Source organism: Vombatus ursinus, unplaced genomic scaffold, assembly GCF_900497805.2.
Source record: "Vombatus ursinus unplaced genomic scaffold, bare-nosed wombat genome assembly UNPS02014820.1, whole genome shotgun sequence".
Lineage (NCBI taxonomy): Eukaryota > Metazoa > Chordata > Mammalia > Diprotodontia > Vombatidae > Vombatus > Vombatus ursinus.
Genome location: NW_020954598.1, coordinates 29,354 through 41,410, shown reverse-complemented (window position 1 = coordinate 41,410; position 12,057 = coordinate 29,354). Strand labels below are relative to the sequence as shown.

The window sequence follows — 12,057 nt, the reverse complement described above, 5'->3', positions numbered from 1 at the left end:
ATTGATGTTTTTTCCCTGCAAAAGCTTTTTGATTTTATGTAAACAAAATTGTCTAGTTTATCCGTTTTGAGGGATAAACTCTATCCATTTTTTTTTGGCTGAGCACTTCTCCTTAGCCAAAGCTGTGAAAGTACTTCCTTTTGCTCTCTATTTTTTTCTCATATTTAGATTGCATATGTACTTGGAGTTTTGTGGTATGTAGTGTAAGATACTTGTCTAGATCCAATTTCTGTGAAACTATTTTCCAGTTTTATTAGCCATTCTTTTTGTTTATTTGGTTTTAAATCTTTTTTTCAATCACCAAAATATTATTTTTCCTCTATCCTACATCTGCTTCCCCCAAAGAAACACAAAACCCTTATAACCAATATGCATAGTCAAGCAAAACAAATTCCTGCATTGGCCATATCCAAAAATGTCTTATTCTAAACTTTGAGTCCATCATTTCTCTGTCAGGAGGTGGGTTGCATGCTTCATTCCTGGTCTTCTGGACTCATAGTCAACTAGTCATTGTACCAACCAGACTATCTAAGTCATTCAAAGCTGACTGTTTTTACGATAGTGTTGTTATTATATAAATGGTTCACCTGGTTCTGTTTATATCACTACTTATCAGTTCATAAAAGTCTTCCCTTTTTATCATGCATATGTATGTCATACATATATGTATGTGTATATATTCGTGACTTCCATTATTGTAATATATGTGTGTACATATATCCCTGACTTCCGTTTTCTATATATACATATATATGTATGTTTTGTGTATGTTGTTTCTTAATGGCACAACAGTATTCCATTATAGTCATGTATTGTAATTTGTTCAACCATTCTCCAAATGATGGACACCCTTTAGTTTCCAGTTCTTTTCCACTACAAAAAGAGCTGCTATAAATATTTTTGTACTTAGGAGTCTTTCTCTGATCTCTTTGGAGAATGTCTGGGTCAAAGGGTATGCGGAATTTAGTCACTTTGGGAGCATACTTCCTATGACATTCTTCTAGAATAGGAACCCTTTCCTCCAGCATCCTTAGTAGTTTATATTCTTGGGTTTATCAAACATGGTACTGCTGGATTCAGGTGTTTCTGGGTCTTGTTTATTCGGTTTTCCCTCATTTCTCTTTATAGAGGTTATGCCTTTGGCATAAAGCGTTTTCTGTCTCTGATGGCCTGGCTAAGTGAAGGCAGCTGCACTAGGGAGAGGACTCAGACCTTCTGCCCCTAGTAGCAACTCCCATTTTTATAATGCTTTAAAGTTCACAGAATGCTGTTCTTATGCAATTTTATGAGGCAGCATAAGATTTTTATCCCCATTTTATAGATAAGGAAGCTCAGGCTCAGAGACATGAAGTGACTTGCCCAGGGTTACCCAGCCCATGTAAGTGTCTGAGGCAGAATTGAAACTCAGTTTTTCTGGGGCAGCTAGGTGGCGCAGTGGATAGAGCATGGGCCCTAAAGTCAGGAGGACCTAAGTTCAAATCTGGCCCCAGACCAAACACTTGACACTTGCCAGCTGTGTGACCCTGGGCAAGTCACTTAACTCCAATTACTCACCAAAAAAAAAAAAAAATGAAACTCAGTTCTTCTTGACTCCAGGTCCAGGGCTTTATCCACTATATCATCTCGCTGCCACCTTTCTGGGTCTGAATTCTCTTGCCCGTAAAATGAGGGAGTTGACTAGGTCCTATGATCTTTGAATGAATTATTCTCTGAGATCCCCTCCTGGGTTCTGGTGGGTGCAGAAGGATCAGGGAGTGAGGGAGGGGAGGAAAATGGAGTCGAATCCCCTCAGAACTTCATCTTGTCCTCTCGTTTTCCAGAAAAGCCCAACCGCTTCACCAAAGAGCTGACAGATGTGAAGGGCGAGGAGAAGGGCACGGCAGTATTTGAGTGTGAAACCGAGAAGCCAGCGGCAGCTGTGACGTGGCGGAAGGGTATCGCGGAGCTCCGGCCCACCAGGAAGCATGTGCTCAGCCAGGCAGGCACGGCTCTGAAACTTACCATCTCCACCCTGGAGAAAGGAGACAGCGACACCTATACCTGTGACATTGGGGACGCCCAGTCCCAGGCTCAGCTCATGGTGCAAGGTGAGAACCATGGAGAAGCCCACGGCTTGTTGCCCAGAAGCCCTTCAAGAGATAGCCTCTTTCCCAGAACAGATTCAGGGAAGTCCTGGGCCCACTCCCAGGGTACCCTGGACTTTACTAGGTCATTCACACACATATGCATATACATACGTGTGCACACACATACAATATACATATGTGTATATGTACATACATGCACCGAGGCCATGGGGGTCTTGTTATAGGCACACATGTATGTGCACCCGCACATTCGTATACACAGTGCACACATGTATAGATATGTACACATACATACATGTAGGCATCTGGGGCCATAGCTCTAATTAATTATAGGAGATATGTATATATTTGTGTATGTATATGTGTGAACGCAGAGGCACATATAACATGTATATTTGTGTATCTATATATATAAATAATGGAAGTCAGGGATATATGTACACGCATATGTGATAATAATGGAAGTCAAGGATATATACACATACATATATACATGCGTATATGTGTATGTATATGTATATATATGTATCAGATTCCTATGTGTGTGTATGTGTGTGTGTATATATATATAGACGCTGTGTGTATGTGTGTGTGTGTGTGTATATACACACATACATATATCTCAACACACACACACATATAGGAATCTGAGACCATGGGTCTTGTTATAGACGCTCATTCATATATACACATACATATATATATGTGTGTGTGTGTGTGTGTATGTGTATTTACCTATGTATATCTAACATACCCATATACACATACATACCACATACATGTATAGGCATCTGAGGCCATAGCTCTCATTAATTATAGAATATATGTATGTATATGTATGAACACACAGACACACAACACATACGTGTGTGTATATGTATATGTAAATAATGGAAGTCAGGGATATATGTACACACATAGGATATGTACACATACATATATACAAACATATACATGCGTGCATATGTATATTTATACATATAGGAATCTGAGACCAGGGGTCTTGTTATAGACTCCCATTCGTATATACACATATATACATATATGTGTATTTACATATGTATATACATACATATATATACATACATATACACATACACACATACATGTATAGGCATCTGAAGCCATGAGTCTTATTATAGGCTCACATGTACACACATACACATGCCCCCATGAATACGTGCACATATATGTACAGTATACATATATACATTTGTGTATGCACATATGTATGTGGGTGTAAAATTACAAAGCGGCAAATCCTCGTAGGTATTTCTGTTTGGATAAGTGACCTCAGTTATTACAGGACTTAGAAGTAGAAGGGACCTGAGGGATGACTTTGTCCAACTCCACTTTGCAAATGAGAAAACTGAGGCTCCGAGAAGGTAGAGAAGTTGTCTGAGATCCCCTAAGTAGTGAATGGAAGGTCTGAGACTTGAAGCCAGGCCTTCTACCTCTAAATCCAGCATTCTCCCCCTATGCCCAGTGCCTCTCCAAGATGTAGAATTTACAGTGAATAAATCTATATACATTTGGATGATGCAGAACCATATATTCTTAGAGTTGGGAGAGATCTCCAAGGATTTTTGAATAGTTTGTCTTTCTCCCTCACTTCCATTATTATCAACTTGTCCACCTTAGATGTGTCCCTAGTGGCCCTTCTTTGGGCTCCATTCGCCCTCACAACAGCTGAAAGAAAATCATCCTTCTGGGAAAATGATAAATATTGGAAAAGATGTGGGAAAACTGGAATACTAATGCATTATTGGTGGAGTTGTGAACTAATCCAGCCATTCTGGAGAACAATTTGGAACTATGCCCAAAGGGTTATAAAACTGCATATCCTTTGATCCAGCAAAACCATTACTAGGTCTGTATCTCAAAGAGATCATAAAAAAGGGAAAAGGACCCACATGTATGAAAATATTTCTGGAAGCTCTTTTTGTGGTGGCAAAGAATTGGAAACTGAGAGGGATGCCCATTAATTGGGGAATGGCTGAACAAGTTATGGTATGTGAATGTAATGGAATACCATTGTTTTATAAGGAACGAATGTGCAGGTAGATTTCAGAAAGACTTACGTGAAGTGATTTTGAATGAAGTAAGCAGAACCAGAAGAACATCGTACGTAGTTAACAGCAACATTGTACGATGATCAACTATAATAGACTTAGCTCTTCTCAGCAATACAATGATGTAAGACAATTCCAAAAGACTCGTGAAAGACTTGGAAAATGCTAACCACATCAGAGGAAGAACTATGGCGTCTGAATGCAGAGTGAAGCATATTGTTTTCACTTTGTTTTTTGTTTTATCTTTCTCGTGGTTTTTCCCTTTTGTTCTGATTCTTCTTTCATAACATGACTAATGTGGAAATATGTTTAACATGATTGTATATGTATGATCTAAAAAAAAAAAGGAGAAAGAAAATCCTCCTTCTGGGCCTTAGTGCTCCTGACACTATCCTTACAGGCCAGCTGCCACCCACCTCTAGGGATTCATGCAGAGACAAATGATCATTTGTCACTAGCTAGTATAAGGTTTATTAAATCACAGGTTAAAAAAAAAACTCTGAAAACCTTAGGGCACAGTTGCAATTTTCTTCACTGCTGCTGATTGAAGGCCTTCATGAAGGAAGAAAGAATTTGATAACTGACAAAACTGGCTGAAAGGAGAATATCTAAGAACAGAAATTGGATTTCTGGACCTTGACTTGAAATACAGTTCTTAGGTATGCTTAGAATGCAGAGGAGATTGTATCTGTGCACTCCAGACCACATCTCTCACAGAATCCTCCTCAAGGTTCACCTCCTCCAGGAAGTCTTGTGCTTATCCTGCTTGAATCAGGCTGATTAGAGAAGGACACAGACTGGAGAGTCTTTACCTCACGTATCCTGCCATCCACTGCCCATACCCCAGTAATAGTGCTCATGGCCCCACCAGGCCACTTTGGCATAGCAGAAAGAGTACGAGACTTGGAGTCTGAATACCTAAGTTAGAATCCCAGAAGTAGGATTGTGACCATTTCACTTCCTTTCTCCTTATCTATAAAATGGGAATAATACCTCTTACCTATGTCAAAGGGTTACTTTGTAAAATTTAAACTAATAAAAATGATTTATTATTGTTGTTATTATAATGATTATCATCATCATTATTATTTTAGGTCAAAAAATCCTCATCACCGAGGACCTGGAAGATGTGGAAGTTTCTGAGGGGTCCTCAGCCACATTTCGATGCCGAATCTCCCCTGCTGACTACAGTCCTGTTCAGTGGTTTCTGGACAAGACCCCACTACACACGAATGAACTCAATGACATTCAGGTGCAGCCAGGAGGCTACCACATGCTGACTGTGAGGCAGCTTGCCGTCAAGGACTCGGGCACAATCCACTTTGAGGCAGGTGACCAGAAGACATCCGCTGCCCTGAGAGTCACAGGTAGGTCATTCTCGGGGACTGACCCCAATGTCTACTGTGAACCATTCCTTCTCTGTGGAGACTCCACTGCTTCTCTCCCTAACCTCAGCCGGTGGAATAGCTCTGAAATGTGTCTCCATACTAGGGTCAGGCTGCCCTGAGACTGGCATATTTTTGTTAGCTGTACCTAGAATATGCCAGTCCTGGCAATAAATTTTTTTTTCAGGACCAACCTAGCTAAGCATGGGGAGGCTCATTGCCCTGTAGCCTGGCCATTTGGTGATGAATCCTTTGGCCATGGGAACCCATGAAATAAGTCAAGTGAACAAGTCAACAAACAATTGCACATCTGCTATGTGTTGGGCACTGTGTTAAGCACTGAGGATACAAAGAAAGGCAAAAATAGTCTTTGCTGTCAAGGAACTCAGTCTAATGGAGGAGGCGACATGCAAACAACTATGTACAAACAAGCTATAAATAGGTTAAATTGGAGATAATCTCAAAGGGAAGGCATTATCATTGAGGGGGATGGGAAAGTCTTCTTGTAAAAGGTGGGGTTTTAGCTGAGACTTGAAGGAAGCTAAGGAAGTCCAAATGGTCTTCAGCATAGTGACAGTGGCAGAAAAGGGAGCAAAGGAGGTAAAGAATCACGTGGTTTTTAGGCTGTTTGTAAAGTTTAATTTTGGTGTTGGTACTCTGTATGTGGGCTCCTTGTACTGTGACCAATGAGTAGAAACTCTGCTGGAGGAATAATCGCTATGTCAGGAGACAACATGGTCCTGTAGAAAAGGCACTCAGCTTGTCCACTGAATTTGGAGCTAAGGGACTTGAATTCAAAGATTAGCTCTCCCACTTACTGTTTGTGTAAGTAGTGATTTGGTCCAGTCACCTCGCCTCTATAAGCAACTAGAGGTGCCATAAGGCACAGAGCGCTGGGCCTGGAGTCAGGAAGATCTGAGTTCAAATTCAGCCTCAGACACTTACTAGCTGTGTGACCTAGGCAAGTCACTAACCTCTGTTTGCCTCAATTTCCTCATCTGTAAAATGGGGATAATAATAGCACCTACCTCCCAGGGTTGTTGTGAGGATCCAAGGAGATGATATTTATGAAATGCTTGGTAATTAATGCTAGCTATTATTAGCCTCAGTTTCATCTGTTAATTGAGAGGGGTTGCATTAGATGATCTCTGAGGTCCTTTTCAGCTCGAGACCTGTGATCCTGTTATCCCAGAATTGAATCAAGTCAGTCTTCATATACTCACTCTTATAAAGGCAGAAGATAAAAGAAAACTGCAGCCAAATGGAAGGATAGCAAACCTGGAGAGTCAAATAAAAGATTTGGAGGAGCTGGTTCTATTGTGTGTACAAAAGCAACAAGCAATATCATTTCCTGAGATATTTGGTTATTTGCAGTGCTTGTGATAAGGATGTACAAAAAGACCATCTTGAAAATAATTGTAGTTTTTGTGTTGACATTTATTACAGAAAATGAAAAAGTGGAGAAATTTTATGAAGAACTTGAAAAATTAGATTAATTAACATTAACTACATTGACATATACATATCAACAAATTAGATTAGCATATTCTTTAATGCTTGATGACTTTAACGTGGACGTAATTAAGAACCATGAAAAATGTGCTGGAAAATATGATTGAGGGGTAGGGAATGAGAGAGGCCAGTAACTGCACAGAAACCTCACACCTGTACATCATGAATACCTTCTCCTACAGAAGAAATGAAAGGTGTTGGACATAAAAAGCACTGAATAACATCATAAAAATTAAGTTAATTGTATTTCAAATTATAGGAAGTACATTACTGCTGACATGGGAGCCATTCTTGAACCACCTCTGTACAGTAAGAATATTGATTTGTTAAAGCAAAGACAAAAATTAATACAAAATGAGAAAAAGACATGGCATGCAATTTAAACATGACAAATTATAGATGTTGAAGTTGAGAAATGGATGAAGGAAAGGATACTGATGCCAATTATAGAAGTTCACATAGAAGTTTAATGGATAAGTCAATTTTCATAATGAAGAAACTAAAGGAACCTAGAAACCAACTTCATCATGGCAAAAACTTGGTTTACTTGCTAAGTAGAGAGATAGAGTGGCTAATGGCGATACCAATTTAGAATAAAAACTTGTTTATGAAATCTTATGAAGAAAGATTGTGGAAGATTATGAGCAATGTTGCCTCATAAAGCAATAAAAGTTAGTGGAGAGAAAAACCAGTTTAAAAAAATCTCAGTGAGAGACCTAACTAGCCAAAGGCATTTAAGATGAAAATGGAAGAACAACAGACAGAAGATGGAAAAGAACCAGATGTGGAGTCAGAAAGACGAGTTCAAATCCTGCTGTAGGCATTTTTTTTAGCTATGTGATACTGGACAAATCACTTTAATCTTTCCTAGCCTCAGTTTCCTCATCTGTAAAATGGGATTGATAATAGCACCTACCTCCCAGGTGTGTTGTGAGGATAAAAATGAGATATCTGTAGAGTGCTTTACAAGCCTTAAAGTGCTCTATGAATGCTAGCTGGGAGTCTTACCTAATCCCTCCAGTTGTTCATGCTCTCTCTTTCATCAAATTATCTTGTATTTCCTTAACCATGTATCTGTAGTAAGCCCACCCCCAGGCCCCAGTCAGTAGAATGTAAACATTCCTTCAGGCTAGGTATTTAGGTCTATGTGTCCTCCTTGGTTATGGAAGTCATTTAACAAGCATTTGATGAATTGATTCAGGAGGCTCTGAGGGGATCTTTATATTTTCACAATTGTGACTACATCTAATTAAGAAAAGTCTAATTTAAAATAATAATGATGATGGCAAATTATGCTCTCTGCTCTGCTTAAAATAAGGCACAAGGCACTTTTGGGGAAAATTTCGAACCCAATGGTTAAAATAAAAATAACATAGGCACTTAGAAGTAATCACCAGTTATCTGCAAGATTCCCTTTTGTGGGACACTTTCTTCCCCAACGATGATGTCTGCTGGGGTGTTACAATGTTTACAATCAGTTTACAAATGGCTTACTTCCCTATTGCCACCAAAGGGGAAATACAGTAAGACAGACTTTTGGTCATTTCTACAAGGCGACTTTGAATGTTCATTTCGAGCTGATTTGACCTGAAGAATGGAAGAAAGTAAGCTGGGATGTGCTGTGGACTGCTCCCACCCCCAACTAAGGACAAGCCCTGCCCAAGGAGAAGGCAATGGCCAACCCCTCAAGTATCTTTGCCAAGAAAACCCCAAATGGAGTCAGGAAGAGTCGGGCATGACTGAAATAACTGAACAACAATAACCTTCCCAAGGTGTATGAACAGGGCTCAGTCTGCCATCAGGGTTAAGGACTCAGTCCATAAGCAGGGCCAAAGCTCTTGAGGTCTATAAACGGGGTTAGGGTTTGATCTAGGATCTGGGTGAATTTTGGAAACTGAGGGGTTTTTTTTATTTTAACATGTGAAGCTAACTAGTCCAGACAGGGACTGAATGAATATCACTGTTGCAAGGTGTTCTCCACAGACACTTCTCCCAAAAGTTTCATTCTATTGTCACACTAATCCTATGGGATGATCTACAAACAGGGAAATTCGGGTACAGAAATGGATGAGGACTTTCCCAAGGCCATCCAGGGACTTAGAGGTTGAGGTAGAATTAGCTTTGTCTCTTCAATACCATGACCTCCCTGAAGATCACAGGCCACATGTGATCTAGTTATTATGAGATGGTTTCTGCTTTGTCTTCACAGAGAAACCCTCTGAATTTTCCCGGGAGCTTGCTGATGCTACAGTTACCACAGGGGAGACTCTAACCCTCTGCTGTGAGACCACAATCCCAGACAGCCCAGTGCGCTGGACCAAGGATGGGAAGACCCTAAGGCCATCAGCCAAGTGCCAGATCAGCCGTGAAGGCTGTGAAGCCCGGCTGGTAATCACCAGTGCCAGAGAACAAGATGGTGGGCGCTACGAGTGTGAATTTGGCAAGGCCCGGACTAGCTCCATTGTCAGGATCAAAGGTGAGGTTCTCATGGAGCATGGGACCAACAGGGTATTGGGGAAAGGGTGGACCCTGTAGACTGACTGGTCTATTCATCAAGGCCTTAGTTAGAAGGTAGATAGTCACTTCCTCTGGTCCAAAGACCCCAGTCATTTATAGATAACATCTCTCAGTTATCTATACTACCTTTAATCAATGATGTGGATGAAGTCATAAAGTAGAGAAACATAATGTTTGAAGTCTAAAGACGAGTAGGCATCACAGCTCTGCTATTAATCCCTTTGTGAACTTGTGCGTAAGGGTTCAATCACTTAACCTTTAAGGGCCTCAGTTTCTATGAAGTGAAGGGGTTGGACCTGAGGATCTCTACAGTTCCATATGGCTCTCAGTCCCTTGAACCTATGATCTCACTCCATCTTTCATCTTTTGGTCCTTTCTCCTCTGCCTACAAGCAGGGTCAGGTCTCTCCTAGCTTCAAAAAGCCTACTTCTGACCCTGCTGTCTCCCTCAAGTTATAAACTTATCTTTTGCTGTGTAACCCTGGTAAGTCCAACCTAACTGCTCTCAGCCTCAGTTTTCTCATTTATAAAATGGGTCTAATAATAGCACCTACTTCTCAGGACTGTATGTGAAGATTAAATGAGATGATATACAGGGTGTCCCGAAAGCTAGCTAAAATCTACTCTAAGATTTTTGAAACACCTTGTATTTATGACACTTTGCAAACTTTAAAACTATATTATCCTCACTATCCTCCTCCTCCTCATTATCATTATTATTTCCCTTTCATACTCAGTCTCTCCACTTAGTCATTTATTTGGAGTCATAAGACCTGGGTTCAAATCCTGCCTCTGCCATGCACTAGTCATGAGACCCTGGGCAAGTCACTTAACCTCTCTGAGTCTGCAATATTAAGAGGTTGGAATGGATGACCCCTAAGATCCTTTCCAGCTCTAAATCTAGCACCTTCTCCACCTCCTTGCACTCTAGCATCCATCTCTACACTTCTGCTGAGGTACTCTTTCTAACGTCATCAGCGACTTGCTAATTGCCTGATCCAGCGGCCTTTTATTTTTTCAGTCCTCCTTCTCTCTGGCCGTGCTGCTCCATTTGTCTCTGTTGACCGTCCCTTGCTTCTACGTGCTCCCTCCTTCCATGGCACCATTCTTTTCTGTTTCTTATCCTACCTCTGAGAAAATTTCTTCTTGATCTCCCTTGTAGCTCCTTTCATCCCAGTGCACAACTGAGTGTGTCTCCTAAGGCACTAGCTTCAGTCTTCTTCTCTGCAGCCACTCACCAGTTCCCTGTGGTGGGCAATCATCTTTGAACACCCAGTCTTTTAATACTGTGGTGGGTTTCTTTCACTTTCATGTATGGCATTTCACAGATTTGATTAGGTCACTTCCTCAGTACTTTGGAATATACCCCGATCCCATAACCCACAACGTTTCTTACTCGTATATTCCCATACCTTCTCTTGCCTTTCACTGTGAGCCAGACTCATAATCTGCTTCCTCTTCTGCAAGCTTGATCTCAGCTATGTCTTGTAGACTCACACACTATTGCAGCTGGAAGGCACCTTAGACATCATCTAGTCAGACCTCTTCATTATGCAGATGAGGAAATAGGCTCAGAGAGGGGACATAACTTACCCAAGGTCACCCAGCAAAGTATGGGCAGCATCAAGACTAGGACCTGTTCTCTTTTTAGTGTTCTTGCCCCTACACTGTACCATCACTTGCTGATTGACTAAGATCTTGGGTTGGGTTGGGGGGGAGGCACAGCTGGATAGATCCCAGACCCCTTGTTGGTGGACTGACCCAGGGAAACAGGCACTCTTTTTCTCTTTTCTTTTTAAAAAAATTTAAAAATAAGTTCATTAAGGAATGTTCATAAGAAAGCAAGAACTTTTGACTTGGTTCTTCATGCCGTGTAATAAAGATGATGTAAAACCTTGTAGGTGTGTGCTTCTTTCCACTGGGATTCTTAGAATCTAGTCTAGTCGTATCTGCTTTGCTAGAATAAATTAGTCTCTTCCTTGCTTCTTTTCAAAAACGCCGTGTGGAAGCAAAAAAAAAAAAATGGCATTTTCCTCTTCATTCTCTAAGCTGGAGCCAGTGTTTTTACCATAACAGGTGACAGTTTTTACTTTACCCACTTTAATTAGCTGTCAGTCTTTGAATTCAACATCATTTGATGCAAAAGTCGACACGTTGTTATGGAATCTGTGAGTCCTTAGAAAGCCCTTGAATTGGACTCTGTTGCAGCCTGGCTGAGCTGAGACTGAAGCTGCAGCTTGTCAAAGGAAATTGGGATTTGAAGGACCAGTGGGGGACTGATCTCATTGAGCTCGTGAGAATTTCCCAAAAGTTTCCTTCCGCTGTCGCATTTCTATTTAATTAGCAGGTTATGGCTTAAGAAAAAGTTTCACTTTTCCTAACACCCAGCTTTGAAACTGCTGGAAACTTTCAGGTTTTCATGGATGCCATTCTAGTTCTGCTGCTCCTTCTTCTTTAACCTTATTCTCTAGAAACCTGGGCATGG

The 12,057-nt window shown here is 40.8% G+C and overlaps 1 protein-coding gene across 1 annotated transcript in view; it reads left to right on the top strand.

Moving 5' to 3' along the window:
* Positions 1-12,057, top strand: part of LOC114024241 (obscurin-like) — a gene marked incomplete at its 3' end in the record, with an annotated part of 134,013 nt that overhangs the window by 92,724 nt on the left and 29,232 nt on the right. Inside the window, 3 exon segments of the mRNA XM_027837253.1 lie at positions 1,821-2,087; positions 5,254-5,526; positions 9,266-9,532. Of these exon segments, the coding sequence (XP_027693054.1) occupies positions 1,821-2,087; positions 5,254-5,526; positions 9,266-9,532 (807 nt within the window).